Below are 11,474 nucleotides of genomic sequence, written 5' to 3'. Positions count from 1 at the left end.
TGATTTGGTAAAATATACCAACTCAAATCCACCAACATTAATTGTTGGTTAGCCAAGCACGAGTAGAAATATTATACCAACTCAACTTATGTTGGTGAGCATAACACCCTTTAATTTTTATTTAAATACTTTATTATATTGATTTTCAATTTGATGATTATATTTTATTGTTCTTTGATATTGATCTTTTTTCATTGTCAATGATAATAATTGCTCTCTAATTATTATCTAATATTAGTTTTCAAATATCAAATCTTCTCTCTTCCCTAAATCCAATCAACTTTATTTTTTACCAAAATAATTATACTTTTACAAATAAGTATATTTTTATTTTCTTATTATTTTTTCTTTCTAAAGAGATATACTCTCTCAAAATAATTATCCTCTCACAGATAATTTATGTTTGTCTTCTCTACAAAATACAATATATTTCTCTTAAATAATTATATTTTAATAAATATAATTATCTTTTCGTTTGAGTGTTTATTTGGAAGATTATTACCTAATTATCAAATCTTCCACAAAATTTCTACTCTTCAATTTAATTAAATAACAACAAAATTATTTAATTAATTCTAATTTTCATGTAACCAAATAATCATTCAAAATAGACGTTCAATAAATTTAGACATAATTAAACAAAACTAAGATAATTAACTCAAAAAATTATCTTAATTTTCAGAGTGTCATAGATGTTTCCCAAATACTAAATGATGATTTCTCAAATTAATAAGCGCTTGATGTCAATTAATCGGGGCATATTAAGAACTTTTCATTGTGGGTCTGTGAGCTTTTTACATTTTCAAAATTATTGTATACAGTGAAAATATTTGGTCGATTTGTTCTATTTTTAAAAGATCTCTCGTATTAAATTTATTATTTCTCAAAATCAGCCTCCACATGGCCTAATAGACATTTTTTAAAATAGAAAAATAAATTAAAATATTTATCAGGTGTAGCAAAATTTTGGATTCTACCAATGATAGTCACTTATAGACTTCTACCACGGTAGCATATCAGCGACTATCAACCATAGAATTTACAAATTTTACTCTAGGTTGTAAATATTTTTGTAAAATTTGTTATTTTTTAAAATTCTCCAATAAAATATGTTTAATACAAATATGCATAAATTATAACTTTAAGTTGTATTTGCCCATTAAGAATTAGTTGACAATAAATTGTTATTACTCTATTTATGAACATGTACTATGTTTAGAAAGTTATAAAATCATTTTATGTTTTCCTAATTATCTTTTATTGCTTTATTTTGGTTCCTATGGCCTATAAATTAATGTTCCCTCTATCATGAATGATATAAAAAAAACAATAAGAAAGATTTACACTAGGTTTTCACGTAGAATTTATGTTTGTTATTCGTCTTTACTTACGATAACAATTATAATTTAGCTATTTTATACGTTTTGAAATGATTATAAACAAACATTTGTCGGTATGTTAGCTCAATTAAAAAGAAAAATCAAAGTCATATAGGTCACAACAACTTGAAGCTAAAATACATTTTAAAAAAAGATATTAAGTTTTTTATTATAAATATTTGTGTGAAAAACTAATTAGAATGAGAATGAGTTATATGTATAAGCTTATAAAATATTAAAAAACCAATAACAATTGAGATACCTAAATTTAAGTAGAGAAAAGAGCATTACGTTCTAATGATATCATTGTCACTAAATAAAAGAATTTGATTTGCAAAATAGGAAAATCTATGATATTTTTTATATAGATTCAATGTTTAAAGTTAGAAAGTTGATAAGTATAACGAGTTAAGAGTTTGTGAGTGAGAATGACCTAAATCCACACGAAGACAATGACTAAAGTGATCTCAAATAGAGTGTTGAAACACTTAAATAAGTTAAGAAATGCTGACACATTTTGGTAGACTTGCCTAAGGCCAAAAGTGTTAATTTGAGCTCGAAGTTGTCTATTTGTTAGGCCCATTTTGATCCTACGATGCTTATTATTCTTATTTTTATTTGACGTTGATTATGTTTTTCGTTCAAAATCATCTTAGCATAAAAACAAATATCTTAACAAGCAAGATTTATACACAAAATACTAATATTTTTTTTTTTTGAAAAAAAATGTCCTTAAACACAACTCCTCTAGTAATTATTCTATGTATTAAGATCAACATTTACTCTTTAAATACAAATTTACCTTTTTGAGATTAAATTCTTATATCTTGGAATTTTAAAAGAATAATAATAAAAAAAACAATTTACACTTTGGAACAAAAAAAATACAAATTTTAAAAAAATATACCTCACTTGATTTTATCATAAAAGTAAATAATTTGACCATTTTATTATCTTTGACATTTTTTTTTTGTACCAAGTACATTTGAAAGTATTTAAATAAGGTCATAGTTGAATGTCACAAATTAAAGTGACCCACAACACAAAAACCAATATACACCCAACTAAAAATAACTTAAAACTATGTTAACTTATTTTATAATTGGTCTAAAAAGTGGTTGTCTCCCAACATAATTCATTCTTTATAAGAAAAATAAAATAATAAAACTTTTAGGCAAAATATAACACAATTTTTAAATAAGAAAAAATCAGTAAAAGCTTTAGACAAATTGGTCATTCCTTTACATTGCAATTATTTCCTCCAAAAATATTAATAGCTAAAGAGAACCTACAAAAAGGCATTCCGTATAGCAGAAAGTGACAGTTCTTGGATTTGCTCTGGGCGGTCCGAACCAGTCCGGTTCATTAAACCTTAACCCAACCTGAACCAAAACTACATGTCGCAAGACTCCGCACGTGTCCCACGTGCCATCGTCTCATCGCTCCAAAAAATAATAAGAAAAAGAAAAAGAAAAAAAAGAATCAGCCATTTTCGTTATTTCTCTCTCTTTCTCTCGCTCGATGTGGGGGAAGGTTTCACAGACGACAAAACGAGGGTTTTGTGAAAACGGAAAAGAGAGAAAGAAAGAAAAGCTCAAGTTCTAGAGAGAGAAAATCCTCATTCATCAACCATAGGAGAGAGAATTTCGGAGGTGGAAGAGAAGTTTTTGGAGCTCATATTCATCAGGAGCTTAAACCTAGGGTTTCGAGTTCTTTTCTTAAGGCAAGAAACTTATTACTGTTGCGTCTTTTTGCATTTTTATATTTACTCATTCTTAATTCCTTCTTCATTCTATATTCTAATCGGTATCTACGCATTAATTTACACAATCACCTATTGAAATTTTGCATTTCATTTTCATTCACGCCGGTTCTTAGTTTAAAAGCTGTAGAGGCAGGGTGGCTTCTTTTGATAATTTCCATTTCTTCTTTGTTCTAACCTATCATCTTATACTGAGATACGACCATGGGTAGTTTCTAAATCTCGTTTGGCTTTTTCTGGGAATACGGACGAACTGCTTACTTAACTCTGGTTGTTATTTGGAATTATTGTCGTCTTTACCATCTACGTATATTGGATGATTTTGCAATTTCTTTAGCGAAAACTGTGATTTAGTGAATAACATCTCTCATTTTCCCTTCCTACTGGGTTTTTCTTAAAGGGGCTTCTGCCCTTGATTGTAGTAAGGGGCAGTACTTTGAATTTTTTTGGTAATCGATAGTTGGAATCCAAACAGTGGTGGGATGTTTTCCAAATCACGATTCATTTGCACATCGTGTTTAGTTTTTCATTTTACAAAGTTTTGACAGGGACGAAGTGCTTGCTCGTTACCATCCATTTTTTTGGTGAATATGTTGAAAATTCCTACAATAATCAAATGGGTTTTTTTTAACTGTTACTCCTATAATCCTAATCCATTAGCTAAGTTGCTGGGAGGGGGTTCTCTCTACCCGGCCCTTGGGTTGCCCTTGACTTTTTTAATGAAGTTCTTGATGTCTCTTATTTTAAGAAAAAAGGAGAAGAAGAAGAGTGATTTGGATGTAATATTGTCCTTTTGTTGTAGTTTCTAGGTAAATCTCTCTGGGTCTGTAATCATTAAGAACGTTGCTTATAGTTATTCTTATTGGAATACTAGACTGAGAAAGTCTTTCTTTTGGTTTACGAATTTGCTGAATACTTTTGAAATTCTAACATCAAGGCAATTTTGGTTCAAGATCAATTGTAGACACTACAATGTTTTAATTCTTACAATCAATTTAGATGTATATTCATTGGTAATTTTTAAGTGACTTACTTGCATAGCTATAAGATTGAGATGTGATTTTTTTTTTGCTTCATTTTGATTTGATTTTTTAGCTTATTGACTTCAAATACTTTTCATAATGTGCAGTGTACTTTATCTCAGGTGTATTCATATGATATTTTAATATATTGAGCTGGATGCTCGTGTCTTTATCAGTGCTTCATTTCAGGCCTTTTATAATTGGGTTGCTATCTTTTTGTTGTGTAGAACAATAGTAGATTTATCCGTTATTCTTGATTGAACATTCTTATACATCGTTGATGACCCCTGCAGCTGGTAACTATTTTTCCGTGTGTATAACTGTCCTTTTGCTGCTTCTTATACTTGGTGTAAAGTTTGTAACTGTCACCTCATAAATCATTTGATGACCAAAGTGCAATAATCGGTTAAATTTTGCATGCATATTTTCCTTAGTTTTAGGAATCTCTCTTGATTGACACGTAGTTTGCCTTTATTTGCAGCGTTGCTTCATAATTTTGACCTGGTGATCTGCTAGATGGACGAAAAGGTTCTCTCATCTCATGCTCTCAAGGATGGTATATGAAGCATGATGACACTTGAAGACTTCTTCACCTTGACTGAAATAAAAAATGGGCTTACGGCCCCATGTAGAGTTGAGGAATTAATCAATGTTATGCAAAAGGAGAAGGATTGTTTTGTGAAGAATGTTAGTGATGCAACTCGGCATTGGGCTGCTGTTGCAGGTGCTATTGCTGCTACAGAGAATAAAGATTGTCTTGATCTTTTTATCCAATTAGATGGACTTAGCTTCATTCAAAGATGGCTTAAGGATGCTCAAAAGTTTAGTAATGATACAAATGATAGCACCGTGGAAGAGTCTATCATTGTTTTGTTACAAGCACTTGAAAAGTTACATATAACTGCTGAGAAATCTATTTCTTCTGGGATTTTGTTTACTGTTAAGGGTCTGCATGAAAGCACTGACCATGGAAAATCAAGGTTTGGGAAAGAATTGAGTGTCCTTCTTGATAGGTGGATGCAGGAGATTAATGATAAAGATTTGCTTCGAGATGCAGAAAACATTGTACATTTTGATGAAGAGAAGTTAAATCTTGTTGGTGGAGCAGGAAGGTCATCTCCTTCAGGTGCATCTGTTTCAAGAGAATTATCCAGTGATGGAAGACAAACAGCAGAACCTGTTGGGGACAAGATATTATCCTCTGGAACCCCTGATGCACTTAACCCAGATAAGATCGAGGATTCAAAGGTTCAATCTCCCATAAACGAGCTCAACTCTCATTCAATTTCTGGAAATTCAGTTGTGAAAGATAGATCTCCAGATTTAACAGCGAACTCTCCTGTTATGTTGGCGCCAAGTGAGGATGTTTTGAAGAAGGATGAAACATCTCTATGTTCTGTTGGCGGAGGAGCCCCAATTAGTGTGGGTTGTAGCTTTCCAGCTGTGAGGGAAGGCACCGATAATGAACAGTTAGCTGGTTTGAAAAAGTGTAGTGAGTCACAAGAGCCTGAAAACCAAGTGAATAAGATTGATGGCTCTTCCGGTAGGTCATGCGTGACAGAGAAATCAGATACCTCTTCACATTCTCCCATGCAGGATCCTGGAACTGTTTTGGAAGGTTTTGATGCTGCAATTGGTGAAGAGTCTGCTAAAGAAGCTCCAGCTCAACAAGATAACGATGGTCTTGACGATGCTGGTGCCTGTCAGCGTAGTTCTAGTCTAGATAGTGAGAGAGTTTCCACATTAGAATCAGCAAGTGGGATGTCTGATAAAAAGACAAATTATGGTAGCATGCCTGTGTTCAAACCTACAGGCAAAGATGCTGACCGCTATCGAAGTACTTTTCGGGATTTGTCTATGAATGGGAGTCTAATAGGAAAACTTGAGGATCGTGGACCTTCTTTTTCCAGGATGGAAGACTTTGGTGGAATGAAGAGAGACAGGCAACGTCGGAGAAAGGAAGATGACAGTGGAATGAATAATTCTGTTTTTTCCAAACCGAAATTAAATCCCAAAACTTCAAGTATAATTGATAATAGGTCAGACATGGAACTTGATTATGGGATAGTTGATGCTCTGGAGGTTGCTCGGCAAGTTGCTCAAGAAGTAGAAAGAGAAGTGGTGGAATATAGAGAGCCATCCTGCAGCTCTTCTTCTGACAAAGTTTCTGATGGTGGAATCAGGCAGCTGGGTAAACCAGATTCCATGACTGAAAAACAGGATCTGCCAGCTGATCTACAAGAAAGGGAGGTCCAATCTGCAAAAAGTCACATTGCTGAATCATATTCCGATGCAGAGACATGCTTAACCGATCCAGATAATTTAGATACCCAACCAGAAAATTTGAATGAAATGGAATCCTCCATGGTCACAGAAGCAGCTCGAGGGGCAGATGCAAGTACAGGAAAAGAATATTGTGAAATTGATCTAAATCAAGATGTATTTAATGATGATGCAGAGCAGATAGCAACTCCAGTGTCTATACCTGTATCTGTTATCTCTGTTTCCAGACCAGCTGCTTCTTCTGGGTTGCCTCTAACACCTTTACAGTTTGAAGGGGCGCTTGGATGGAGAGGCTCTGCAGCTACTAGTGCTTTCCGGCCTGCTTCCCCACGTAAAGTTCCTGATAGCGATAGAACCTTTTCTAGTGGGGGAAATTCTGATAGTTCAAAGCAGAGGCAAGATTTTCTTGACATTGATTTGAATGTGGCTGAGACTGGAGAAGAAACCAGGAAGCAAAACCTAGGGTCATCTTTCCCACAACCTGGAGAGTTCTTAGTTGAAAGTGGACCAAGAAGATCTGGGGGATTAAAGCTGGATCTTAACTGTGTTGGTGACGATGTTGATGCTCCAGCATCAGATTTGAGAATTGAGGGACTCTTCAACAACCAGAATAGCTACAGTGCTTCTCCTGCCTGCTCGTCATCGTCAATGCAACCTTTGGTAAGGAATATTGATTTGAATGATAGGCCATATGTTCAAGGTGATGCCCCAGATCAAGGTCCTGGTAAGTATGGTCAAAATGCAAGTGCTTATGGACGGCCAAATTCGGATGCTTCTGTTATATCCATTATGGGTACAAAGGTGGAAGTGAGTAGAAAAGATTTTCCTTTTCATGCTTCACCGTTGCCCAATGGCAGAACTGTTGAGCCCACTGGAATGGGTGCTACTTTGGCAAGGACAGGAGATATACTAGGGATGAGTTCTGCAGTTTCTTACCATCAGACTCCTTTTATTGGTTACAATGGATTGACACCGGGGCCAACCATTTCATTCTCGACCATGTATGAACCTGGTGGTTCAATGCCTTACATGGTTGATTCAAGAGGAGCTGCTGTTATGCCTCAATTTATGGGCCCTATGTCAGCTGTTCCGCCTTCCTCTTACTCGCACCCGCCATTTATCATGGCAGATGCGCAGCTAACTCCAAATGGCATTGCTCACTCGCGTCCAAAATTCGATTTGAATTCTGGATTGAGTGATTCTGGGGGTTTAAAGCAGCTTCTATTCCCCGGCCATCTTCGATCCGTGGAAGAGCAGTTGAGGCAACCCTCAAGTTCTGGAGTTGGTACAAAAAGGAAAGAGCCAGATGGCCCTGACGGTGGGTGGGAAAGTTATTTCCTAAGCTATAAACATCAGCAGCCTCCATGGAAACAGTAATCCTTCCTTTCATCAATCATGATCTCGCATCGCACATTTCGTTAATCCACAGAAGTATACTGATGATCACTGCCAGAAACTGATTCATACAAGGAGGCTGAACCGAACCCAATAGCCATAGTGATGGGGAAGGGTTTCATTTATGACTAAATAAAGCTGGGTAAATTGTGCTGTTATATGATTCACGAGTTAATTTGTTGAGGGAAAATTTAGGGGCATCTTTTTCTTTCTTTCTTTCTTTCTTTCTTTCTTTCTTCTTGGGGTTCTCATATATTTTATTTTCTTTTTGTTCCTTTTTTATCTCATGGTGTTTTCATAGAAAGGCCATTGCAAAAAGAAAAGAAAAAAAAAGAAAAGAAGGCGGCTTTGGTACATGTAGCTGTGTATTCTATTCCATACATCACAGAATTTTAGCAGTAGGGTCTTTACATTTTAACTAAAAGTGTATGAATGGCATAGAGTTAGCGTTGAGTTAATTCCAAATCGTGCCTATTGCAATTCAGATAAGAACCAACGTATTGTTATTATACTTTTTACAACTTTGACTTAGCTGCTTGAAATTATCCTTTCAATTATTCTTCTCATCACTAAGAATATAAATCACATCCACCATCTGTTTCTTCTACTTATTTTCTTTTCGTTTGATCTAACAATGGTTTACACCATTATGAGCTTGGAGTATTTTTCTTAATGCTTTAGCATTTCAAACAGGTTTTATGTAGCTGTATTTCAAATACCAATTTTAAACGACTTCCATGCCTCCCATATATGAGAATGGGGAATCAAAATTAGGTAATGCAAGTATCATATGAGTTGAGTTATGTTCATTTGAAGTATTATTGGCTTGATTAATGTTATCTAAACAAAAAGTTCACACTTCTATCTTCTAAATTAGGTTACATTTATCAATTTTTTTCTTGCTTGCACATCAAGATTTAATCGAGGAAAGTGCCCAAAATCATTGGCCAAATTGCCTTGCTTGCCTACTAATGCAATTGCAAGTTTGCTTGGGCTGAATACACGTTTCCATTTTCCCCCGTCAAGCTGGTCAATTTACGATCTTTTATATCCGTCCGAAATCCATAGAATATAAAATGGACAAGCAAAAGATTGATAAACAATAGATTCGGCCATCTCACTTCATTTCTATTTGATTTATGACGTTACTTCTATGTGTGAATATAACTAATTTGGGCACAAAATTTGGAGTTTCTTTAACGGAACGTGACACATTGGTTGTGATACGTCGACTGAAATCATCAATTTCGTTTTTGTGTATTTTTACAGCACTATTAGAATGTGACATAAAACATATTAATCAGGAATTTTGATCATAAGAAGAATAACTTTAATTTAACAATATTGAATTCTGTCCCCCAATACCAACAAATGAATCCCAATATCATTATTTTGTTCCTTCTTACAACTAATTATAAAGAATAAACGTAACATAATAATTAATAATTAATAATTAAAAATCCTTTAAAAGAATTCCTAAAGTATTCTTTAAAAAATTCCGTCTTCTCTGTCAGCTTTGGCGTAGAAGAAAGTGGAGGATTGGTTGGCTTCCCCCTCTATTAACGTGTGCGGTTCAGCCTTTTCAATCATGACTCACATCCACATCATCTGGGCCCTAATTATGGGCCCGGCCCACCCACTTAGCCCATCTTCCCATCTCAACCAATCAAACTCAATCCTATGGGCTCCACCCTCCACGTGTCACCTACCCTCCAGGAAAAATTGGGCAGAAACTCCTCCTCCACTGCGTCCTTCAAAAGAGTTGCCGAATTTGAAGAATTCCCACCGTCGCAACGACTACCCCTAGAATACGACGGAGCGTGGTTCTCGACGCGCCGCTAAAATCATACGCAGCCCCTTCGTATACCATTGTACCGTTGCCGCCGTTGATCGCCGGTGTGTTTGTGTTGTGATTGTCCGTTGATTTCTGACTGCACCCACAGAAAAAGAAACAAAAGACATTCAGTTCAACTGACACATAATTAAGTGACAACGTGTCATGTTTTCAGTGGACCTTCATGCAGTGTTTTTGACCGTTGCGTAATCATCTAACGCTAGAAAATCGTGCCGAATTACAACTCCTCGTTGTACGCGATTTAATGCCGTTGAACTTAAAAAAATGGAAAAACCACGTGAAAATTCTCTATTCCCCCGAGACGATTAATTAAAACTCCAATCGCCGACCTTAACGGTGTCGCCGCCCCACGATGCACCGGGATAAGTGTGGGCTAAAGAGTCGGTCGATGAAGGATTGGAAAATGACCAAACTAACCCCTCTAAATCCTACGTGGCATGAGCATTAATTGTAAGGGATTCCTTATGTTCATCAACGTTCAGATTTCATGGAATTTGTCAGGGAATGTAATGTACGAAAATACCCTCTATTCGAAATGAAAGTCAAAGGGGAGAATTATGTAAATATACCTAGTGTTGGGTGAAGGGCAGAAAGTAATAATATAATCAGCGTCGGCACATGTAAACGTGCTTGTTTTGTCATCGTAGGCGTAGCTGTATGCTCGTGGGCAAGCGCTTTTGAAGACCTGCGAGTACGCGGAAGGTTTGCAAGTATCTGGACTCCCGAACTCGCCACTACAACAATATTGCGGTTGGTTAAATGCTTCACACGCGCTTTTACATGCGACGTTATCACCGCCCTCATCGCTCGTAACCTTCAGCTCCTGAGGACAAGCATCGTTTAAATCCACAACGCATCCCGTGCTCATGCATTTCTCGCCGGTGCCGCCTTGTGGGACAACCAACATAGGGATATTGTAACCGTCGACCAAACTCACGTCGAAGAAATCAAGTCCTCCGGCGCCGTCGAGAGTGAACTCAGCCAGAGTTGCCGGTGGTTTCGCCCCGTTTCCGATACATTCGACTTTGTCAGAGCCGCAATCTCCGGTAAGGCAAGAGAATTTACCGGTGGCGTCTTGTGAACAGTGGGTTCGGCCCCAGAATCGGCCTCCCCAAGAGGCTGGAGCGGAGATGGTTTTGGACTCACCGGCAGCGAGGACGAAGCCGGTGATGGGAAGTGGTGAAACTCCGGCGTTGGAGAGGATTCCAGGCCAAACTGTGTAATCACATTGGTTTACTATGCTGAAAGTGGTGGAGAATACTCCTGTAATTCCATAGTTAGAAAGAAAATTAAGAATATTGAACAGAAAACATTGTTTGATTTAAAAGAAAGTGAAAAAGTAATGAAACAGGGATGTGGGATTTAATTACCTGAGAGTGAAGTTAGGATTGGTAGAAGATATAATAGAAATGAAATTTGTGTAGACATTGAATGCAGAGTTGAAGAAGAAATGAGAAATGATGGAGGTTTTAAGTTTGTATTGTTAGGGAAGAGAGAAACCGAGGGAATTGAAGTGAGGTTTGTAACGAAGGAATGAAGATGGAGTATTTATAGAAGCAGAGGAAGGACGACGGAGCTTTCTAGCTTCATGCTCAGTGGGCCTGGACCCGGGCCCATCCTGATTTATTTTCTTTTATTTTATTTTTTACAAAAAAAATAAAAAGAAAAAGGAACACCAAATGATTTGTGTCTTTTTAAGAATTTGGAATTATGTTATGAAATTCAATATTCACTACTAACTAAGTTTGTTTATTTATAGATACTTAGTCACTTTTATC

At 36.1% G+C, this 11,474-nt stretch overlaps 2 protein-coding genes across 2 annotated transcripts; one reads left to right on the top strand and one right to left on the bottom strand.

Moving 5' to 3' along the window:
* Positions 1 to 2,879: 2,879 nt before the first annotated feature.
* Positions 2,880 to 8,359, top strand: LOC101221601. The gene is made up of 2 exons (XM_011654151.2): positions 2,880 to 3,102; positions 4,645 to 8,359. Exon 2 carries the CDS (start codon positions 4,731 to 4,733, stop codon positions 7,821 to 7,823), a length of 3,093 nt encoding a protein of 1,030 aa, XP_011652453.1. The 5' UTR covers positions 2,880 to 3,102; positions 4,645 to 4,730; the 3' UTR covers positions 7,824 to 8,359.
* A 778-nt stretch (positions 8,360 to 9,137) lies between these two features.
* LOC101214136 (pathogenesis-related thaumatin-like protein 3.5) lies at positions 9,138 to 11,237 on the bottom strand. Its single transcript, XM_004136329.3, has 3 exons — positions 11,067 to 11,237; positions 10,266 to 10,959; positions 9,138 to 9,772 (listed from the first exon to the last, which is right to left on the bottom strand). Exons 1-3 carry the CDS (start codon positions 11,122 to 11,124, stop codon positions 9,595 to 9,597), a joined length of 930 nt encoding a protein of 309 aa, XP_004136377.1. The 5' UTR covers positions 11,125 to 11,237; the 3' UTR covers positions 9,138 to 9,594.
* Positions 11,238 to 11,474: the final 237 nt, after the last annotated feature.

Source organism: Cucumis sativus, chromosome 3 (assembly GCF_000004075.3).
Source record: "Cucumis sativus cultivar 9930 chromosome 3, Cucumber_9930_V3, whole genome shotgun sequence".
NCBI classification, from domain to species: domain Eukaryota; kingdom Viridiplantae; phylum Streptophyta; class Magnoliopsida; order Cucurbitales; family Cucurbitaceae; genus Cucumis; species Cucumis sativus.
The sequence above is the reverse complement of the archived record's forward strand: the minus strand, read 5'-3'. Positions and strand labels throughout refer to the sequence as shown.

Excerpts from the sequence above, each read along its gene's own strand:
- LOC101214136 (XM_004136329.3), bottom strand. The coding sequence starts at position 11,124 with ATGTCTACACAAATTTCATTTCTATTATATCTTCTACCAATCCTAACT. Across the intron at positions 10,960-11,066 it reads AATCCTAACTTCACTCTCAG|GAGTATTCTCCACCACTTTC; the intron begins GTAATTAAATCC and ends ATGGAATTACAG. Across the intron at positions 9,773-10,265 it reads TGCCCTTCACCCAACACTAG|TCAGAAATCAACGGACAATC; the intron begins GTATATTTACAT and ends CTGTGGGTGCAG.
- LOC101221601 (XM_011654151.2), top strand. The coding sequence starts at position 4,731 with ATGATGACACTTGAAGACTTCTTCACCTTGACTGAAATAAAAAATGGG.